Source organism: Mercurialis annua, linkage group LG1-X (genome assembly GCF_937616625.2).
Source record: "Mercurialis annua linkage group LG1-X, ddMerAnnu1.2, whole genome shotgun sequence".
NCBI classification, from domain to species: domain Eukaryota; kingdom Viridiplantae; phylum Streptophyta; class Magnoliopsida; order Malpighiales; family Euphorbiaceae; genus Mercurialis; species Mercurialis annua.
In genome coordinates, this window is record NC_065570.1 from 9,071,489 (window position 1) to 9,094,816 (window position 23,328).

The 23,328-nt window shown below is 35.1% G+C and overlaps 2 protein-coding genes across 3 annotated transcripts; both read right to left on the minus strand.

Annotated features, from left to right (window-relative positions):
* Positions 1-2,185: 2,185 nt before the first annotated feature.
* On the minus strand, positions 2,186-9,014 carry LOC126665554 (protein DEFECTIVE IN EXINE FORMATION 1). Its single transcript, XM_050358380.2, has 13 exons — positions 8,647-9,014; positions 8,406-8,516; positions 8,244-8,326; positions 7,575-7,692; positions 7,295-7,455; positions 6,229-6,806; positions 6,054-6,124; positions 5,565-5,824; positions 4,446-4,627; positions 3,445-3,728; positions 3,241-3,358; positions 2,978-3,160; positions 2,186-2,886 (listed from the first exon to the last, which is right to left on the minus strand). The coding sequence occupies exons 1-13, from the start codon at positions 8,799-8,801 to the stop codon at positions 2,569-2,571; spliced, it is 2,622 nt and encodes an 873-aa protein (XP_050214337.1). The 5' UTR covers positions 8,802-9,014; the 3' UTR covers positions 2,186-2,568.
* A 751-nt stretch (positions 9,015-9,765) lies between these two features.
* LOC126665556 (uncharacterized) lies at positions 9,766-23,131 on the minus strand. 2 transcript variants are annotated; one of them, XM_050358383.1, is made up of 18 exons: positions 22,724-23,128; positions 21,849-22,064; positions 20,562-20,700; positions 19,012-19,166; positions 18,773-18,856; positions 18,622-18,684; positions 18,212-18,340; positions 17,919-18,125; positions 16,214-16,333; positions 15,749-15,798; positions 14,287-14,449; positions 13,989-14,135; positions 12,857-12,979; positions 12,664-12,762; positions 11,168-11,257; positions 10,990-11,074; positions 10,378-10,508; positions 9,766-10,293 (listed from the first exon to the last, which is right to left on the minus strand). In XM_050358383.1, exons 2-18 carry the CDS (start codon positions 21,975-21,977, stop codon positions 10,159-10,161), a joined length of 2,049 nt encoding a protein of 682 aa, XP_050214340.1. In that variant the 5' UTR covers positions 21,978-22,064; positions 22,724-23,128; the 3' UTR covers positions 9,766-10,158. The 2 variants fall into 2 exon arrangements, with proteins under 2 accessions (XP_050214340.1, XP_050214342.1); XM_050358385.2 differs by lacking the exons at positions 10,990-11,074; positions 11,168-11,257 and having other exon boundaries at positions 10,154-10,293; positions 22,724-23,131.
* Positions 23,132-23,328: the final 197 nt, after the last annotated feature.

Here is a 23,328-nt window from a genome sequence, read left to right on the forward strand (position 1 = left end):
AGTGTTTTCAGTCGATGTCGGATAGGCAGCTGCTCGGCACTGAACGTATAGTTGCTGCCGTTGCTGGTAGGGGGCAGAGCCATTTGAGGAGGAATAACCGGCGGGACTTCCTGTTGTACTGGTTCCCCTAAAGTTTTTCTGTCGCCACCTACTGTGTTCTCTTTTTCTCCAGTAAGCTTTTCAGCCACGATGGTTGGAAGTGGTAGAAGCTGTCGACGTTCCCATAAGGGAGTGGATTGGGGCAACATGCCCGGGATAGGGCAAATATTAGTGAGTGAAGGAGGAGTTGCACGTAAACCTGCATTGCATGGTTTAGGGGAAGTATGGTCCAAGTTAATGGTAGAAGGTAGCTTCCCTTCACCATTGGGCTTGGCCAAGACCAGATGAAGGAGGCCCAGCTCTTCCAGAACTCTTCTATTGCTGAGGATGCCCCCTGCTGGTGAGTCTGCTTTTAACTTAGGGCCCATGGAAAAAATACACGGATCAAGCTGCACTTCCTTGTAGCATAATGGGTTATGTAATTTGGGCTCGGTTTTGCTTAGAAGCCCATCGTTGATTGCAGCCCTTTCAATATCCGGGTGATAGCTCCTGTCGTTTGCCCTGTTCATAGCCCTGTCTACATCTTTTTCCTTCACAGAAATAGCACTTGCTTTCTCCTTGTCAGAAATGTTATACTTAGGGTTTCCGAGAATAGGGAAAACAGCGGAGTTGACTTCTTTCCCTTTGTCAGAAATGTCAGAAATGTTATATGAAACAAAAATTCTTTTAAATATAACATTGTACAAAAGTGTGTTTTAAATATTCTTTTATCAAAAATTCTTTTATATGAAACAAAAAATATGAATTTCTAAATGACAGAATTCACTTTAAGTGATTTATGGGCATGAAACTGAAAGAAGGTTAGCATGTGATAAATTACAAGGGTGGTTATTGGAAAAGATGGATATGTAGATAGTTGAGCTATCTTTGTTCTGCCATCAGAATCAGTTCACCTGTAAATTAAGAGTCTAAACAAGGCACTATGTGATCTCAATCATAAATAAAAGAAACTCATTTTTATTTTGTTTAATTTGTTTTTAATTTCATATAATTGGAGAATTAAACAGGATAAGGTCCAAATTGGGCCCTCAACTTTTATGAACAGTTCAGACTGAAACTCTATATTTTTTGGTTTCCAAAAAAAAAGAGATTGAAGCTCAAATGCTTATAAAATTGGATTCCATTAAAAAAGGTTCAAATCTCTATTTAGAAAATAGTGACGTGAATTTGAAGCTAATGACGTAGCAAGATATAGGGCATTTGACTTGGATATGGTTATCCAAATTGGACTCTCAAGTTTTGCAAAAATATATAATATATATATGCATTTTTTGCAATTATAAGTTACTAGAAATACTTTAATATTGTGGATAGAGCATTTTAATATTAATAAAATAAACATAAACTGTAATTCTATTTATATCATAATACATATACCCTCTGAATTTGACAAAAAAAAAGTGTTGTTTCCTTTAACATGCAATTTAAAGGAATGGGAATGAAAATAATATTTATTTTTTGTATTTGGTTGAAAAAAAATCACATATGAATAAGAATGACATTCTGTTATTATAGGAACCTTTCATTTTTGTTTTTCGTAATTGAATTAACTTATATTCTCATTTTTTTTTATTATATAAGATAACAAACTCGATCAATCATTTTTACTTTGATTCTCTTTTTGTAATTTACATTTCAACTTTTAAACTTGAACCAAATGGATACACAAGATTTTAGTAAACCAAACTCACTCGTAGTATTGTGCAAAATTTCCAACTCTACTGTGCAGTTTCACGTATCCACTCTTTCAAAAAACGACCCAATTGCAAGAGCGGAGCTCTACCAACTGAGCTATATCCCCCCGAGCCAAGTGGAGCATGCACGGAGGGAAGACCAACATAACCAAATTTACCAAATTTTTCAGTCCTCATTGCCGGTAGAAGGCCTAAGCTAATAAAGAAAACGGAGATAAGTTTAAACGCTTAAGAACGGTTTTCATTTTCTACTTGCTTATGGTAGGTGCTATTCCAAGAAACAATCAATGATCCCTGCCGGGGGCGAGAATTGGTTATTGAATGGACATTATAGCTCTCTTTCCCCTCTGGTTTTTGGCTAAAAAATGTCAGGTAAAACTAAAAAAGAACAATTACCGAAGGCACTACAATTAGTCAGCTGAAGAAAATGTGGTGATAATATCCAGGGACTAGGGAATCAAATAGAGCATGTATTTCCTGATCTACTGTCTCCGGATATAACTCAATTTTCAGAGCTAAAATCTGATTTTGGGAAGAACATTAACATCTAGCCTCCCTATCTTTTCGTATAACAATGTAAAATACCTACTCATCTCAACTTTAATTATGTTACAAGTTCCGATCTTACACTGTCCAAAAATTAAACAGATCGCTTGAAACCCCTCCACCAATGCTCCTCGTGTGGTCCAATTTTTTAACCATCTGAAGTTCCTGACAGGTCAGCTCAAACTATCTACTCAGCTCGGCATGGAAGATTGACACAGGATGACATAATTCATAGGTCAGTGTTCCGTGAAAATGATGGTAAAGGCACGGCATCTTGTGGACGAAGAATGACCAGCACACCAAACATCCCAAGCATTGGGAGGACTAGAAGCCACTTTAGCAGTTTATAATAATACATATGAAATGTGAGAGAGAACTCATCTGAGAAGTGAACTCCATTCTTATCAACCATCTCCACCAATACTGTTCCCGTAGTCCTTACTCCAACTGTTGGAAGTTTAATGCGATATTTTCCGGGACGGACATAGGTTTCATTTTGCCTTATCCTTCTCTCACCTTGATAATTACCTGGAACTAACAAGGTCGTCTGCATTGATGCAATTGGAAATTAGACTTGCAAGACTTTTGCTAGAGTTCTTGATGAAAAGCTGTTACATGCACGGGAAGGAGAAACTTACAGAGACTTTATATGGTGCTTGAGACCCAGAAGGGTATCGATAATTATCTACAATCTCAATTTCCATCCAGAAGTTCTTTCCCTCCTCGTCACGAAAGGCTCTTGATGAAGGTGTAATATAGACCCCTTCGCGGTTGTGACGGTTTGCAATATTGTTTCTTCCTTGATTGGCTGATCTCCAAGCCTAAAAATACACAAATGTACAATAAACATCAGGTGAATATCAAGAATGTAGGCCACTGATTAGGTTCAAATGCATCCTACCTTGAGGGGATGATGTGGAACAGGAGTCGAGAAGCAAAACACATTTCCGTTCATTGTTGTGACAACTAGGTCAAGGTCATCTCCGCCGTCAACATTGTCTGCTAAGACCATGCTATACCTATAGCAAAGAGAATTTATTTTTTTGATAATTTATACAAAAGAAGAGAGTAAAAAATTCAAATTACCAGGGCAGGTATATCTTACGAAGTTTCACCAATATCAATAACATCAGCACAAGAAGTAGGCCCATCTATAAGGTACAAGTATCCATCAAATGATGTTGTCACAAGACTGAGTCCCTTGCTTTTCTCCCCCCGCTTACTTAAATCAACGAGAAGGACTTGATTCATCACCCTACCATGAGTTCTATATGGGTATGGACGAACATCTGAGCCATCCTTGCCGCTAAGAACATATATGTTCCCTGATAGTGTTGGAACTACAACATCAGTTCGGCCATCTCCATCAACATCACCTACAGTTGGGCCCTGAGATGTGTGATGATGTATGAGAGAGATGTCAATCATGGACCACTTCATACATGTATTTATAAGATATCATGTATTTAATTTATGTTTCAGGTCTCCCAACTACTTTTTATGTTCTCGGGGATAAAACAGCACAGAAGGGAAACAAGATTCTAGAAGGCAGAAGCAATCACACATTCAGGATTAGTATGACTTAAACCAGTAGATAGAATAAACCAATTTTCTGTTCAATGGAAAAAAGAAGTAAAGCAGATTATCCTTCAATCTAGATATGTTACAAAAGAAATATCTATTATCCCCTAGCCAAAAATATTCAATTAGCCTTTCCAAATTCCAAGCATAAGAAAAATAAAAACGGATCTTGCCAACTTCAACCATCCAGTCCTCAATAAGCTTTATTAATGAAGTAGAGATATGGAATTCAAAACTTATTTGCAATAAAATTTGAATTTGGAAATAAGTGTAAGTACTTCAATCAATAGCAATTCATCAACAAATACAGTACAACTTGCGTCTGGAAAAACAGAAAATAAGTTCCTATCGCAATTCCAAGCAAATTGCATGAATTTAGATAAACAAAGGAGGCATGACACTTTTTGCATCAGGCAATTAGCCATCTTTGTGAGAGGAATCAATAATTACACATAAAGACTGAACCCATAAATCATTCACAGAGAAGTTATAATATTTTGAAAAAATTGCAGGATTTAAACTTACCTGGGAAACAAGACTCTTTAGATGCCTCTCCCAAATTTCTTTTCCTTGTGAGGTCCAAGCAGCAACATTTCCATGTGTATCTGTAGTTACTAATTCTATTTTGCCATCATCGTTGATATCAGCTGCAACTACGGCACCTTGAATTTCAGCCATCTCAAGGGGGAAATTTTTTCTAATATTTCCTGAATGAAAACAAATATAATTTAGTCTCAAAATTCTCTGGGCAGTTAAAATCAAGAACATCAAAAAAAATTGACCCAAAGGCCACAATCCTAGAGTAGATGACATCATCTTTATGGATTACTTTCCACCTATCTAGGATTACCACATCCTCTCTTTTTTGCACAGATAGGAATAGGTTGATGAATTGGACAGTTCTTTTTAATCCTTGCCAGACATGAACATGTATGTCTCTCAGTATTCTGTGCAAATATATCTTTAAATCCAATATGTTTTCAAGTCCATTTACAATAAGTAAAATAAACAATCTTACTAAAGGTATCCAAATTGGATAAAATACATTCAGATCAAGAGTGGACGCATCAAGATAACCAGAAATTAAGGTGACAGAAAAGAAGCTACAAACAAAAATCCAATTGCAAAACTATCAATAAATTATTATCCTAACGAAGAGCACCCAACCAAAAGTAGGCCAGGACAGCAAGTATTGTGGATAAGTGACCAACAATTTGTTCCTTCAGCTTAACTACAAATCCTCCCAAGCCACATAGAAAATAACAGAAACAGTAATTAGTTGCTATAGCTTTTGAAAAAATAAAGTGAAAATACAGAGGTAGGAGTTAAAACCCATCTCAGAAAACACAAAGGGGCACACATGATACCAAGATAAAGTAGCAGTAAGATTGTGAATGCCTTGAAAAGAGTGACATAAAAGGGTTAAGGAGCAATATTCCTAATAGTGCAGAATGGCTGAAAGGCATGACACGAGAATTTATTTTCTCAATCACGGCATCATTTCCAATAAACATTTGAATGAATGTAAAAGGCATATTTGTGAGGAAGTACTTAGTACTGTAATCTAAAATTTATGGTAACTTTCTCAAGAAAATATCTAAAAGAGCAGGAGTAAAGAAGCATAAGATATTCCTTAGATCTTACCATGATGATCCAGGACATAAAACAAGCCAAATGAAGTTCCAACAAGAATGTCCAAATTTCCATCCCCATCCAAATCAACCACTGTTGGAGACGAATATATATATGCACGGTTGGACGTGGAAGTATCGGTACTTAAATCCAATTCTTTAGTCCACTTAACTTGCTTTGTATCAAGGTTAAATACCACAATAGAACCAGCGACATATTTTCCAATATCGATGCCACCCAGTTCTTTCAAATGCTCTGGATTGTCATAATACCTGAAAATCGTACAAATTTACTATGAACACATTTAAATGACAAACAAAAATGGGGTAGTTTAACTGCTAATAACTACTAATGTTTAAAAAAATTAATGTGTGCCAAATTCACTAAAAAATTATCAACTTCTTTCTCAAGAACAAAAAGGAATTAAAACCTTTCAGAGTACAGAAAAATACAGGAGCAGCAGCACATACACACATTTAAAAATATTTTAAGAAAACTTACTCATGATCAAAGAAGTAAGAAACTGCAACAATCATTTCGGATACGCCATCTTGATCGATGTCTGCTATGACCTGAAGAAAACAAGATAACCAAATTACAATATAGTGCCAGAAATATATCTCACTTGCATCCATCAAGGAAGATCCAAAAAGCATAATTAAGGTTTTGCACTCACAGGAGTGCACAAGATATGTGAATCGATGTTGACATAATCCTCCAATTTCTCGTGCATCTCTTCAGTCCACTCCTCATCTCCCCACATGCCATCATCAGCGTAATCATCATAATCATAACTATACTCATCAGCTAGTTCATCACTGTCACGGAATAACTCAAACGAAGAGTCGGCATCTGCTTCCAACCCTTCATCATTTTCCACAGTTGCTTCATGAACATCCTCACTGTTCTTCTCCTTGGATTCTGAACCACTTTCCTGGGAACCCTTGGTGTGGTCATCTTGCAGCAGTCGTCTCCCAGTGTTTGTTCCCTTCTCAGTACTATTAGTTCCAACTGACCCAGCACTGTCCCTCTTCTCAGAGTTATCTAGCCCAACTGACCCAGTGTTGTTCCCGTTCTCAGGATTATTTAGTCCAACTGACTCAGTACTTTTAGAAGGATCATCAGCACTTGTGCCCAGTTTGATTAAAGGCTCTGTTTTATTCTCATTCACATTATCAGTTCCATTCTGTGGAAGAATACTTTCTGTTGATCCAGAACCTGAACTGGTCTTTTCTGGTGTGCTTCCAGTTGTTTCTGTCAATTAACAAATACTTAATGATATTATCAATGAATGTAAGAAGAGACGGCATTTACTATCACAGAAAACCAGGCTATTAAAGAGATGTTCAAAATTTCCTTGGATTTCTAGTAAAGAGGCCAAAAATAAGCATCAGTAAAAGGATACATTATACATCTGTATCGGAACTCCCAGGCTCAAAATGTTAATAGGAAGCCATAGAGACATAGGATTGCTTTGTCTTATGTCTGCTCTACTGGAAACAAACAAGAATACTACAGTAGTACAAACATTACAACATCCGTGAGACTATTAAACATTACAGTTCGGTATACTACTAGTGGAGTCCTAAAAGTAAAATTTCATCCAATTTATGGAAGACAACTAAGGCTATAACCGGCTAGCATAGTTAACAAGAAAACAAAACAAAAACTATAATAGTAAGATTAGCAGCACCAGCAGGAAGTACACAATCATTTTTCATCAGGAAGTCAGTTAAACTTACGAGCCTCTGACTTCTTTTCCATAGCCTCCAAGATAATTTGGTCATCATGAACATCTGGATGAGAACGATCCACAGGGTCAATATTCAAACCCACATACCAATCTTTCTTAACTCTCCTACGAGGTACCACCAATTTCTCTGTCATCATGTAGCCTGACACCCTAAAATTAGTATCAGATAAATCAGCTATGATATGAGCTTGCAAGTCAAGATCAATTGACGACTAATGGTGTTTGATAACCTAGTAAAAGCCGCACCAGTAAATTCTCAGAAAAAGTACCTGAAGAAGAGAACTTCACCATTGTATGTAGCCAAAGCAATTTCTCTAACACCATCCTTGTCAATATCATATAAAAGAGGACTCGCATGCACCGTTGACTGATGGAAAGCAGGCCAACCTGATATTACATTACCGAAGAAGGATGTAGAGTAGTTTGGCTTGGAAGATTAAAAATGCAGTCAACTATTATTATTAACTTGACCCCTTGTTTGGAAAGTCTAAAATATGTAAAAGTTTAATTGAATAGAATTTTATTTAGTCAATTCTCATGTTTAGGAATTCAATACTTTCTACTTAAGATAAAATTACAACGCATTTGAAAAGGAACAACAAAACTTTAAAATTGACATGATTTTGCTAAAAGAATTGAAATTTGATTGAATTCTGACGCACAAGCTACTACAAACAAGCTTAAAGTTTATATTTTCCACAATATTCCCAAGGAATTAGAAGTACATCTCTCTTTCATTTCGATTCAAACATCTAAACTTTTTGATAGTACAGAAGCAGCATTTAAATGCTGAAATGTGATTTCAAGAGATTAACTAATTTTATACAAATTCTATTTAAATCAATAAACTCGCTATTCAGAACCTCCTAATCATCACCTTAACTAGAGAATTTGTTGTTGTTTTATCATATAATTGAAATTAATAATAAAAAAGCTACCTGGCATTTTATCTCCATCGGAACCTTCAAGAACTTCAAGATAATGAACAAAAGAAGGAACCACTATATCAAGCTTCCCATCACTAAAACAATTTCAAGAAAAAAAATCAAAATTAAAAGATAACACAGATAAGAACAGAAATAAAAATGAGACATACATACCTATTAATATCAGCAATCAAAGGAGAAGCATAAATACTAGAGCTAACTTCAGTCTGCCATCTGAGCTCTAAATTTTTAGGGCACTGTGTATTCAACAATGAATCCTCATCTCTACCAATCCAAAAAAATAATCAAAATGTAAACTAAAAAAAAACAAATAAATAAAAAAAATAATCAAAATGTAAACTAAAAAAAAACAAATGAATAAAAATTGATTGATTAGAAAGGGAAAAAAACTCACATTTCAGGGTAACCGAGAGCGTCATCGCTAGCCTCGCGCTCCCGAAACTTATTGGTGGATGATGATGACGATGAATCCTCTCCATTAACATAAGAGCTTAAGAGCAAAGAAGAAACCAATAAGAAGAAGAGAATTTTGTTCGCTGAGGTATTCATTCATGCGATCGTTTTTAGTTCCTTCTTTTTTCTTCTTCTTATTGACTGCCACAGTCAAGAAAATCGCGTAATCAATCGGAGTCAATTTTAATTTAATTTCTGATCAGAAAAACCCTATTTGTTGACAGAGCTTGCCTTCTCTGAATGTGGATTGATCGGCGGATCTGCACTGTTATTTCAAGCTGGGGACATTTTTATTTTGGTCTGCATAAACCACACTCTCAACTCTTTCTAAAACTTTGATTAAAGATTAAAACAATATTCTTTTCTCTGTAAAAATGTAATAAGCATTTCTCCTACTTTTCCAGCAAATTCTTCTTGAGTTAAAAGGTCGCCGTGGTTCCTGAATTTGTGACTAAGAGTTAAATAATTTGTTTTCAACTATTTTGATCAATTAAGGACAAAATTTTCTTTATGTAGATCAGTTAAAAATAAAATAATATTAATATGAACAAGTTTAATGATTTGGATAACCAAATTTCATCCTTAATCAACCTAAAAATAAAAAATATTATTTTTATTAGATAAGAAAATAGAAACTATTATCTTTAATCAATCAAAAATTATCTTTAATTTATCAAAATAGATGAGCATAACTTTTTTAATCTTGTCATAAGTTCAGCAACATAATTGAACCTTTGCTCAATTACTCCTTAAACAGGACTGAGTTGCTTAAGGGTAGATTGAATGGAGTTGTCCAATTTATCAACCAATCCAAATTCCAAAAGCACATCTAAAAATATCCTACCTTAAAAATGTAAACATTTTTAGAATTAAAAAAAATCATGAATATTAAAACGTTTACTAATTTTCACATATTAATTTTTTACAGTGTGAAACAACAGCATTTTTCTTAATAAAAAAATAATATTATGAACACCAAAATAAAATACTATACCAATATTGAGTGCTGGATGAAGATTGGAAGAAAGAAGAAAATTGCAGTAAATAAAACCCCAATTATAAAAAATGATATTCACATTGAAAGCAAGTAGACGAGCATAAAAAGTTTGGCTCTGGTTCTGAAAAAATGGCTAACTTCTAAAGAAAAAGTATAAATTACTACATAAAAATATACATGATGATCCTACTTCCTATTTCCCTGACCTGAACAACTATCCATTTAGACAATAATGTTGGGACTAGTAGAGTGTACCAACCGGATCATACAACTCACCAGCTTAGCACACACTATGACTATGAGATTATAATAAAGCTCTAGCTAATTACATAACATCTCGCAGGGGCGTCCCTCACGTTGATATAACAATCCAACCTCAGCATGCTTGAGCCATCACTGCATCTCGTAACTTTGACCAAAAAGATGCACAAAATAACCTTGGTGGCTAGCTACGCATCACCTACGTCGTGCAGGGTGGTGAGCTTTACTCTCATTTCTTATCCTATCAGCATACATGGGCAACCGTATGATCTCGTGAATCTCGTTCAATAAAATCTCCTCAGTTATGTTGTCCTTGATACTTCGCATCACCTATTTTTAAAAAGCAACTTAAATTAGTCCAGCGCGCTTAATCTGCTAAACATGCATGTCAAACAAAATATGATTGATATGTACCTTCCTATAGGTGTTAAATTCGTTTGGCGTAGATTTATCTGTCCGGATCCGCATACTAACCCACACTTGTTCCTCTGAATCCCAAGAACATTCAACGATTTTCCCAGAGTATGAAGATGGATCTGAACCATCTGCAAGTTCAGGAATTCAAATTGGACTCAGAAACTAAATTCCGGAACTCAAAGTTGGCTTAAAACCACACATCAGTAGCAAGATCATGCAGACAGAGTAAGTTTATCGATAGTCATGCAGACAGGTAGATAATATAGACATCACTTTACAATTCATTTCCACAATCATTACTCATGATGAATACTGATTACTTCATACAAATTGTTTATCCAGTAAAAAATGGAAGATATCATATAACTCGATCAATGTGCAGAAAATTACTTCATCAACAAGAGATGCAGCCATGAAAAATAAAGCTGCTAATCGCATGCCAGAAACCTAACACCCAACTTCCTACCAGACTTATACCAGCAAGATCAGTGACAAATGATGGTTATAAAAGCAAGACAATGTGATAATTGAAACGCATTAGAATGCCCAAATTGCTAATAATATCGAGAGGGAAGATCTAATGCAAATTAACATAAAAATCATATTAACCTCTAAATACAACCCTGTTCCCATCCATCAGCTTCTTCCTCCCTCTCTCATACAGATACATTAACTGGCGATCATTGGCATCCACCTACCAAAAAATTAAATTTATGTCAGAAGAAATTGTCAATGAGAATTTGAGGGTGATAAGGCAAGGGAAGTCTGGTCAAATTGAAAAGAGAACCTCAAATAGAAAGTCAACTGAGTTCATTTCAGGATATTTCCACTTCAGAAGCCCTTCGTGGGTGCGTGGAACATAGGGATCATCCCATCCCTGGCATGGAAAAAAATGAGCAGTCACACTTCTTCATCTTTTACCAATCTGTAACTCTTGAAAAACAACTTGATCGTTCCCTCCCCCCCACTCAGACATGCAGAACTACAACAAATGAGTGGCAAAGAAGAAAAAAAAGCCCTCTGCAGCAAGACATTATTACATGCTAGATCATCAGTTAACAACTGATTAGAGGTGATTACCATAGATGCTCAGCGTTCTTAGAAGATCAAAACAATTTCACCATGCTAAAGTAGTCCAAGACATCTTTAAGTTTGGATCAGTCATACAAATGATAGTCTCTAGGGATGAGCATAACCGAATTAGCCGAACAAAAATATAATTTGAAAATTCGGTTCATTATCTGTCAGAATATTGAAAATTTGAAAATTCAGTTCGGTTTTCGGTTATGACAAAAAAATAACCATAATAACCAAACTGACCACATTATAAAACTATGTAGTTCTAGAGATACTTATAAATACACAATATATGGACCCTTTACCCTAACCTAAATACTCAACTCCACTCCACTGCCCCCTCCACACTTCCCTTCTCTCTATTTCTTTTCATTTTTATGGTTCTTTTTTCTTTTTTAAACTCTCAATAATTCGTAAACCCATTTTTATTTCTATCTTAATTAATGTTCTTCACTTCCTGTTGTAGTTAGGACAAAATTTGATAAAATCAGCTGGATCTTTGTTTCATCTCTATCAGTTTAAAGAATTTTTATCGAAGCTTGTTCCTGCTGCTGCCGCTGCCGCTGCCGCCTGGTGCTACCACCGCCGCCTGATGTCTTCTTGAAGCTTGTTGATGCTGCTAGATCGATTGTTAAAAATCTAAGCTTTTAATTTTATTATGAAATTGTGATTTTATTTAAGTTTTGAACTTTAAAATGTTGTTTGTATTGTGTTAAATTAATTTTTAATCATGAAATGCTTTAAGTTGTGGATTCGTTTATCTAAATGTACTGTTAAAGTTTTACATGTTTGATCAATGAGACAGTTGAGTAATAATCTTTCAGGAACTGTTCAAATTTAGTTTGATTTTCTTTGAATTGTATTAATTTTTTGTACTTATACAGGAACAGGAAAAAATTTAGTTTTCGGCCGAAGCGAACCGAAATATTTCGGTTCTGTCAAATTTGGTTTCAAGACAAATTCGACCAATTCGGTTCGGTGGCCGAAATTTTTAAAAACCGAACGGTTAGAGATTTTTACGCAGTTTGGTGATAGAACTGACCGTAGATCACCCCTAAATTACTCTCTGTGCTATCCTTCAAACCTCCTAACTGTACCCCATGCATGTAAATGCAAAACCTTTATAATTGCAAGACATCCAAATATGGAACATACTTAAAATGAAATTTCCTCTATCCTATATTTCGAGCGCTAGTGTTGAATCACCTGAAAAATAAGACCATCAGCATCATGTGAAAGCTTTGGAATGAATTCCTTCAAAAGCTTGGTAACAGTAGAAAGCAGCCAGAAATCTTTCCTTCTAACCTGGTAAACACCTTAAACCAAATCATTAGTATAACTGCATGACACGGATGGTTCTCAGTTACACACATGACACAGGTGATTTTCAATTACATACCCTGAATGGTTCCAAGTCATATCTGTAATAAGGATTCCTACTCTGGTAAATATGGTGCCTTTCAAAGTTCCGAGGATCAATCACTTCTTTTTCAAGCATTTTCCATCGTTCGTGAAAAGGCCTCTGTAGCAATTTAAGATAATATCAAGTTATAAACTATTAGTAGACTGAAAGGAGTAAAAAGAAAAGAATATGTGCAGTTGATGATGTGACAACAAAAGAAATTTACCTGAAACAAGAAATATTTATTTAGCAACTAGTTCATTTTAATCACAAAAATAATATCCATACACAGGGAAAAGATGACTATTATGATAGGGTAAATTCAAATGGGATTAAAAATCTGAAAAAGGTTATTTCACTCTCTGTAAGCCAAGCAAAAAAGCATACTATAAAATATTTTATTTTTAATTAAACTGTGTTAAGTTTACAAAGTTGATAGACCGGTGCTTGCCGCGAATGTCCAGTCACTTCATGTGGGCTGATTGACAGCCCAAACAGGCATCCATGTCTTAGTTCTCCAATCTCACTCTAACCTTTTGAGAAATCTAAAGCATTCAGTTAACTGGAATTTTTGGCACATTAAAAATTTCACCAAATGTGAAATTTTTACTATTAACCAAATATAGTTGATATGTTTGTAACAACTAAAGGCTAAGCCTGCCAATATTGGGGGAGATCACACTGGCCTTCTCTGTTTTCTGCGGTCAACTTGTCGAAAAGCAAATCCTAGGTTTCAAACTTCCCATGGCCAAAAAAAGGGGGGAAACAGTGTTGTCAAGATGAAACTCATTATCCCAGTTTTGAAGTATTTCCATCAGCCTCTTTTGTGAGAAAAGCTTCGCATTTCAACAGATAATTAGTACAAAGAAGAATTATAATACAAGATAGTCAGCTTCTCTGCTTTCTCAAAGTTAAATTTACCATAAGATTTTGTTGAAATCATTTGCAATTTCAGATTCATGTTGTAAATAAACAATTCAATGTTTGCATCTTCGTGTGCATTATAAATATGCAAATCCATATTAGCATCTTGGTTTACATTGGCAACTCAAGACCAGTAATGTTTGGAAACTGATAAAGTAATCTAACAGTTTCATGAAATTCATTACGCCATAACCGTTTATCTCACCTCTGAAATAGATACATGGTTAATTGCCATTAAATCATAAATGAGGTATCTTCTCTCCTGCTTATGCGAGTCTGGCACAGTGTCAATAATCATTTCCCCATCAAGTAAGGTACAGTGGTGTGTCACGTGTGTCTTATCAGCTACACCCTTAGAAAAGAAGAAAAGCTAATCAATACCAGCCACACCCTTAGAAAAGAAGATGAGATAATCAAAATCAAGTTACAATCATCCAAACAAGCAGCAGTAGTAATAAGATACTAAGAAACCATTCTAGGAGTGTAAATGCTTATATACATACTTCGCTTGCGTTTCTGCAAGGGAACCTCATTTGGACCCTTCGAAAATTGAAATTCCTATCTATCAAGTAACATCCATCCATCATAATTAGCATCAAATATCGTGTTCCATCAGCTTTCCATGTTGCATAATAATAACGCTGCCTTAATAGCTGTAGATTGTCCCTGTATGTCACAACATGGAAAATTTAACAAAATTAAACTTTTATTCCTACAAATGGGACCAAAGAATAATTGACAAATTTGGTCCCTAATTCTGACCATTCTATCATAACAAAAAAGTGACAAATTAATACTTATCAGTTATCTTTTTCAGGTATGAAAAAAAAAACACAATAAGATGTATCATCCGTAGTATCATAATGACTAAACATTCAAGTGCTATGGCACAGAAACAAAAACCTCCTTCCAGTCCCAACATATCAAGTTATCAACTCATCAAGAGAAGGGGCAGTTCGACTACCCAATGGAAAGACTCCAAGATGGATCCCATCCTCTTTTCACAGATTATGAATAAGCACATTCTCACCTATAGCACTCTAGTGCTGAAGAAATTAGATCAAAATACAGAGCATGAGTAAGGTGAAAGACTTGGTCGATAGTCTTGCACAAAAATACCTATGGTTATATCTCGTTGTCATGCATCTCCAGTCCAATACATATTCGAATGTATTGTATCTGAGAGCAAAGTTGAAAAGGATGTCCAAGACTAGGTGTCACATCATTTACTAAATACAGCATCAAATTAAAAACAACATTGTTAGCTTGCCATGTGCCTTCATAAACACAAATTCATAAAGGCATTGTATATCCTCTTTTGAACTCAAAATTAAAAAAAAATGCTTTACAACAGTAACCAATAGCTGCAAAAGATAAATTAATTTGAACTATGATATATGCCAAAGGCTTGATAGCGATATCAATATGCAATCGTATGAAAGTCTTGTACAGCAGCAATAGATCATTTTACATCATATAAGACAAATGATTAGTAAATAATTGATGAATATTTATATGAGAGTTCGATATTTATGCTTGCATTTCAGGTGGAGTAATAAAAAATGTCATCACTTGATAATCATTTGCTGGGTATGAAATAAGATAACTTCTTTTCTTTACAATTCCATCTCCTCCATCATTTACTTTTTTTTACCACTACCACAGGAATATAACACATTTATTTTAAAAATCTAAACATAGATGCGAGGGTTACCATTCTTTAATGGTTTAATCAAAAACCAGGACATTATCAACCTTCTATACCAAATAGATCTGACCCACTTCAATAAAGAACAGTTCCACAAGCTAGTAAATATACTATATAATAACAAAATATCCAGTAACATAGCAAATTTAATATCACAGAGCCGCATAGCTTTTGCACAAGTAGTTGGAGATTATAGAAAGAAGGTAAGTAGAACAAGAGGAGGAGATCGATGTACAAAAAGAATATGTAGATGAGACCTGCTGAGAGATACTGGATGAGACCCTGGGAACTGCGGGTTTGCTCTCACCTGAAATTCAAGGTGAAACAATTATTAGCTCTGATCAACCAAAACATAACAAGCAGAGAAACTATAATTATCTCAAACACATTCTCCATTAGATACACTTAACAGCATATGCAAACCTTTCATGCAGATTGTAGACCAAGAAAAGACGGCTTGAAGTACCGACGACTAGAAATGCATCACTTAAACAAATGAACAGAAGAAAATGAGATGTATGAGATGTCTACCAAGAAACAAGTAACATTAAAACAATGCAAATCTGCAATCACTGTGATATGCAAGAATAACACAAGTGTGCATACACATGTAAGTGGCAGGATGATTTTGACAGAAAAAGACATATAATAAGACTCTCACAAACTAATGAAATATGCAAAAAATACGGAAGAGAGATTATAGGTCATAGAAGCAGTCTTACAGGAAAGTTCTGCTTAAGCAACTGGTAGCAGCACATTCGTAGAGTATCAAGCTGATCATTCGGTACTTCATCACCGATGACATCATCATTTGTCATTATTTTATCTGTTTCTTGATTATCCTGGAACAATATGAAGTACTATAAATTCTTTGATGACAGAATATCAAACGATTCACAGATTATGCAGAATCTGTGTCTCTCAGATACAAATCTATAGTCTCTTTTCTATCAGAAGAAGTCATGCTTACACTGATGTAACATTTAAAGCCCAAGAAAATTACATATGTGATGTATACTGAACAGAAGCTATGTTATATGTACAGTTAGCACCAGAATTTGGGTCCCAAAACTCGTGTCAATGTTTGCAAGCATGTGAAAAGTAATTATATAACAATAAAATAAATGTAGAAACAGCCACATGGAATACATTAGATGATCATCTTTTAGTTTATTCTTTCATAATTAAGGAAAAGAAAACTCCATTTCCCTTTCAAGGCCATTTATCCAATTTGCACGAGAACATGCAGCACTTGCTCTCTTCTATTTTCTCCTGGTAAAAAAGAAGATAATTCAACAACACATCACAGAGATACACAGGACCCATATGATACCGAGAAAAACTATTCTACACCATAAAGCATAGATTGAGCAAAGGTCAACCACAGTTTTATGTATCCTTGTACATCTAGAAAACAATTGCAAACACAGCACAGTTCATAACCTTCAATATGCATGCTATACCTAATAAACTATTTCCAAGTACTGTATCTACCACCTGCCTATTGAGACATAGGATTCAAAAACCACCTCAACACAAGTAAATAACTTGCCAACTCCACATTCTGATGAGCTTCGTCTACAAGACTACAACAGAATGACACTTCATCATTAAACTTTCTTTTTCCATTCCACTTCCCTTTCAAAGCAACTGTCCAATGAAATTTATGGCACTGCATTGTTAAATTACCCAAATGCTTGCAACTTAATTTAGAGGTGGACCCTACAACCAGCCTAAGATCTATAATGCTATGTCTGGATGTCAAACTGAATCATGCATCTAAATTTACTTTTCTTTATTATTATTACAACAGGAAGGGAGGTTCAAATCTCCCTAGGCTAGGCTATTTCCCTGTGGGGACATGAATTTAGATTTATCACAAAAACTTCATTTATGAACTACATGAATTGGAGCCTATTATGATTTGAGACAAATCTATGACGAGTTTAAGGTCATAGGATTTGTATTAACCTCTCAGCATATGAAATCCTTGAACTCAAAATCCATTATTTAAAATCTATATGCATGAATGTAAACTTAGTCATAGATTAACTCAGTTGAAAATTAAAAAACAGTCTAATTCAATACATTGGCTCATGCCTTCTGAGCATGCAACCAGGAAAAGCAATGCTCCTATAGTTGCTACCAAGGAAAAACAGACTGCATTAACACAGCCTAATGCATGTCAAGTAGGATCATTACGCAAATGAAGGACCAGCAAATTGAATTATACTGAAATAACATTTTTTTCACAAACAGGAAACTTTAGCCAGAAGATTTAGTCCCTATAAAATAACTTGCCAGCTTTAATATAAGCCGCATATAGTGGAAAAAAAAAGCATTGTTCATAAAATCATTCACTAATAATAACCATGAAGAAGAAAGCCATTAGCTGGAAATTGATTTTAATTAAAAGACTATCCATACATGCAAAGGAGCAGCTGAACCTCCATCGTCGTCGTCATCTAGCACTGCTTCACCATTAAGATCCAAATCAGAAGATCTCTTCCACTCTGGAGTTGGTGGGCATACAACCATTTCTGGCTTAATTTCATGATAAAATTCGTACAAGGACTTGATATAGTCTGGCTTATAGATTCCTGGCGGGCGTGCATCGGCAAATAATGTAATTGCCTGCACAAGCACCAAGAAACAAGATGTTACCAAGTATATGGCACCAAACCTACTTAGGAAAAAATAAAGCACACATTGAAACAAACCTGTGTAACAGATATTGGCATTGTTCGCATAAGGTAATGAACAATCATATATCCTGTACGATTATGACCATGCGTACAATGAACTAGAATACACTTGTTAGATTTTAGACGAACGAGAAACTGAGAGACCTGCAATATTGAGTGAATCCACATCATGTTTATGCAAGAATTTACATTACATCCTCAGCTCTTACATAATGGTCTGCTCAATCATGGTTCAAGTCATTTAGTGGTAAAAAATCATGAAATTTAACACCACAAATAACCAGGCAAACCATCACAAATTATTCTTTAAGTAATGGTCCACATAAATACCAAAAAGATATGAATGGATATAGACATTCTAAGGAGAGAAGTTAATATACTAAGATAGTGGAGCACAGAAAAAGGATATCAAGGAAGAAGAATACCTCATAAACAAAGCTATTTACAGATGCATTGTCAGGTACAGAATCTCGGCCTCTGCATTGAATCTAAGTAGACAAATTCAAGTTAAATTTCAATCAAAATTACAGTTACCCAAGACACTAGCCCAAAAGCTTACATAATACTGGAATTCACCTTAACATGCTTAATACTGTCTTTTTTCAAATCTGTTGTTGTATAGTAACGGGTAGTATTCGTCAAATCAATCACCAAACCAAGCTGAAAAATCATAAATTAAATTTAAGTATCATACAAATAATAATCCCTGACCAGCAGAAGCAAATATGCAACTTCGTTTCTCCTTGTTGCATGTGAATTTAAGTAGGAATAATAGAAATGCTTGGAGTTTTAACATTTAAGTTCATAGCACTTACTGTTTTTCCTAGTACTCTCTGTTGATGAATAACTTGTTTAAATGAATATCTTTTTCCAGGTGGGATACAGTCATTGTAGGATTCACCGAGTGGAACTTTGGAAGGAATTATAAAGCCGCAGATTTCCTGACCAAATGGAGGGCAATCCAACCAGCCTAAAAAAATTTAAAAACAACTTGATTGAGCAACAGCTAAAAAACACATGATATTATTTTCAAGACGAAGCAATCATGTCATCCTCGGATCATACAGAACATAGATCAAAGTTCGCCCTCCTGACCAAACAATCAATTTCTTAGATCTAGTGAAAGGTAACAAGGAAAGAGACCAAAACTCACTGAATCATAAGATAATGTGAATTACATGATACTGGACAAAGTGTCATGAGTAACGACTCGCGAGCAATTAAATTGACCAAAACTCTTTGCCATTGACCATTTATGTAGCAATCTAAGATTCAGCAACAACAGGAAGCGAAAGAGCCACCTGATTTAATATTCTAGTTCCGCATTTCATTTTTCCAAACGGTAAACGTGATTCCAGAAACAGCCAATAAGGTTTATACCTGAAATTATGTCACAGAATTTTATGGCACTGGTGTAGAGCTATGACATTGACAAGCTCTAAGAGACAGAATCTAGTGTACTATGTTACTTCATTATGACTGTCGCAACTGTTGCTACTGTAAAACCTCACTATGACTTTAATCGACTCATTTCCTCAATTGCAAGCCCCAGAAAGGGCCTTCTTTGCGTACCACCTAAGCTACAAGAAAGCTTCAAAAGCTTTCTGCAGGGTAAGTTCTTATCTTTTTTTCGTTACTGTAACTATTCGGGTATCCTCAATTGCAAGCCCCAGAAAGGGACTTCTTCGCATGCCACCTAAGCTACAAGAAAGCTTCAAAAGCTTTCTGCAGGTAAGTTCTTATCTTTTTTCGTTACTGTAACTGTTTGGGTATTATTTGATTTAGACAAGTACAAACATTTAGGTATATTTTCAGAAAAGGTGAAGTCTTGTTTTCATTTTGATCCAAGTCATTTTGCGAATTTTCTAAAACATTATTCACCGTAGCGATGCACTACATAAAGACTCGATACCTCAACATAGAACCACAAAAAAGATCATTATGCAGCGATATCCTCTATCTGCACAGATTGGCCCTTAGCATTAGCACAACAAAGATTGCATGGTTCATAATTATGCCATTGCCAAATTAAAAAACTGCTTCACATTTCTCAGCAATTCCTTGCCAAAACAGACATATCATCCAATCCTACTTTTAAGTATTGGATATCTTGTCTCACATAGTTAAGAAGAGTTGCTGAATGAACATGTTCAAATTAATAATAAAAGTATACAATTCAAAAAAAAACGTTGTCGCGAATTAACCCAAAAAAGAAACTCCAATATCAGAAATGTAAACACCATATGAAAATTACAAAGATAATTCTATAAAATGAGATACTGTACATTTTTTCTTTCAAAATACTGGGAGGATATCAGCACAAGCAATAGTACTTCTGACAAATGATATTGAACAAGAAGCATACCATGAGGAAGCCTACTTTTATCATAAACTTTCTGATGTTTGGATGGAATGCACTGGTCATGTGCTGGTTGCCGAGGGACATGCACGGATCTGTCATCTGAACGATCATTTCTCAAACGCTTGCGTCTTTCTTCACGCTCCTAACCAAGACAAACAAAGTTGATGACCATGCATGATAGCAAAATACAGAAACAATCCATAACATGTCAGTTACCACAAACAGACATGCATAAATATTGGACAGCAAGAAATTAAGGGAATAAGCAAATGAAGCTACTATAGCCAAGAAGAGACAGAGAGAAAACTAACAGCCATCTCATTACCAATCCCTTTTAAAGCAACCAATCCAAAACCGCCATGGCTCCATGCATAGGCCATTGCAAAGATTGGTCTGATACTACTCATATACGCAATATTCGCAAGTCGCCACTTTAACAGCTATGGTAAATGTAACAAAGCTAGCTAACATGCTTTTTATAGGAGGGTATATGTCATGAAGAACAGGTTAACATATTAGTTTTTATTTCCCTTTAGAGAGACCCGATTACCTGGATGTGTTTGGTGAACTTTAAGCACCCAGATTTTAAGTCCATCTGACGTAGCACCTTCTATGGCCCCTTTCTCAGAAAAAGGGTCTATTAGCCCCCCAAAATTTTATATTTCTCGTATTCAGGCCACAAATCAATTGCTTAGAGATTGTGATTTATAATTTAAAAGAAAAAATCAGTCAATTTCATTCAAATTGACTATCGCGATTCAAAATGAGTAGTCATTTTCCTGCTTCTACAAAGTGACATAAATATATGCAATCACATAAACATATAAAAATGGAAAAATTGGCAGTTGATCACCACCAATTATCATCCACCACAGATATTACATTTCTCTAGCTTCATGATGTCTCCTATCTCAACTAAAAAAACGAATGGATATGGAACTCTTACATATCCAAACATTTCACAATTTATTTTATTATGACTAGGTTACTTCTAACACGCTCCAAATGGCAAAAGATAAGAATTAAAATTCATTTTTCAGTGTTATGAAACACAAATTTTTCAAGAAATAAATTATTTGAAGAAGTGTAAGGAAATAATTGACTTATTTAATATAATCTCAAAAGAAGATTAGCAGGTACATCAACTAAGTCAACCAGACTGCAGTCAAGTCCAACTGTAAGCTCCCTTGTTCTTGCTATTCATTCAATCAAATGAATAGAATCAGAACAGAAAATACTTATTTAGCAACAAATTTCTCAATGAAATGCAAACAGCAAATAAAAAAGTACCCGCCGAGCAGTTTCAGCACCAGAAATGACACGTTCTTCAGGAGGGGCGTATTTTTCTGCATGATCTTCATAATTATCTTCATCGTCTTCGGGTAATGGTGAAACATTCAAGTCCATGGTAACAACCATTCAACATTTACCAACATGAAAATCTCAAGTGATCTTCAGTTTTTTTCCTATGAATTGACAGGTCCAACAGCACATATAACCTATCAACTGCACCAGCAAACAAAATATAGCAGTTTAACCTAAGAGTTCTCAGCATATAAGACAGAAAAAAAATTGAAAAATATCAAACTGTAAGATTCAAACAAAACTACAAATCTATCCTCGCCCGCCTTAAGTTTGAAAAGTCTGAAAATGCAAAATTCAATTCAATTAATGTTCATGTTTAAAGGTACATATTCAGCCTTTTCAACTTTATATAAAAAAGGCAATTTGAAAGGAATGGGTTCATGCTACAAGCCTACAAAAGACCTGATTTTGGAAGATTTCACTTCAATTGAACTTATAGACAGATTTTAATTCAAAGGAAACCTAATGAAATGAGTCATATTTCAACACTAACAAAATGTAGTCCATAGAAGCTAAAATTAGAAAAACACCAATTTCCTGCCAAGAACTACAGACCAGTATTTCGGCGTAGTAGCGAAAAAAGCTTCATTTTCACCATTAACATTACTTCTCCAAAGCCAAACAAACACTTGAAATCCTCACATTCTCTCCAAACAACAGTAACAGAAAACAAAATAATTCAGCTCAAAACCCTAATCACTACAACACACACAACAAAACCAATCAATCACTCAAACGAAGAAGAAAAACACCAATGAAGAAACAAGCAGTCAAGTAAAATAAGAAGCTCGCATTCTTACAATCGGAAAAACCAGCTAAAGAGTTGAATGTGTAGATTCTGGAGACGTGCACGATCAAAACGAATTGACAGTTAAAAAGAGTAATTCAGCTGGAAACGAGGTAGCAATTATTACGCACGCAAGGTGTTCGACGTTTGTGGGCACTTGTTTTTTTGGAAACCCTAGAGAGAGAAGTGTTGTTTTGATTTTTGATTTTGTAGAGAGAGAAGTGAAAAAAGGTTAAATTTAGTTTTAGTTATGTCAAAGTGATGAATCCATGTCAGAGCGCGAATTGGTGTGGAGTATTAATTTTTGAGCATGTCTATTGTCTAGGGACGGTGACTATTGAGTATTGAGTATTGAGTATTGAGAGAGCTAGGGCTAGATGTGCGTAGGATTTCGAGTTGGAAGCTAAAGAAATCGTACGACGTGTTTGTTTTGATTTGGTTTCTTTTTTTAATAAAACAAAATTGGGGGAAATGGGGCAAATTCGCCCCTAATTTTAGGGTCTAGGTGTAAACTAGCACTGCACTTTCAAATATAGTGGTTGCTAATAGTCGAAATGTTATAAATATAATTTTCAATCTATTAAGTGACATCGGGATACTGAAAATGAAAGTGGAGGG

What these genes read in the sequence shown, in the direction of transcription:
- LOC126665554 (XM_050358380.2), bottom strand. Translation starts at nt 8,801, where the DNA reads ATGAATACCTCAGCGAACAAAATTCTCTTCTTCTTATTGGTTTCTTCT. An exon ending in ATTGATATTGGTGAAACTTC is followed by an intron (nt 3,359 to 3,444) that starts GTAAGATATACC and finishes TCTTTGCTATAG; the next exon opens with GTATAGCATGGTCTTAGCAG. An exon ending in TTCCACATCATCCCCTCAAG is followed by an intron (nt 3,161 to 3,240) that starts GTAGGATGCATT and finishes GTGTATTTTTAG; the next exon opens with GCTTGGAGATCAGCCAATCA.
- LOC126665556 (XM_050358383.1), bottom strand. Translation starts at nt 21,977, where the DNA reads ATGGTTGTTACCATGGACTTGAATGTTTCACCATTACCCGAAGACGAT. An exon ending in TAAAAGTAGGCTTCCTCATG is followed by an intron (nt 19,167 to 20,561) that starts GTATGCTTCTTG and finishes AAATTTTTTTAG; the next exon opens with GCTGGTTGGATTGCCCTCCA. An exon ending in TAAATAGCTTTGTTTATGAG is followed by an intron (nt 18,341 to 18,621) that starts GTATTCTTCTTC and finishes TCAATATTGCAG; the next exon opens with GTCTCTCAGTTTCTCGTTCG.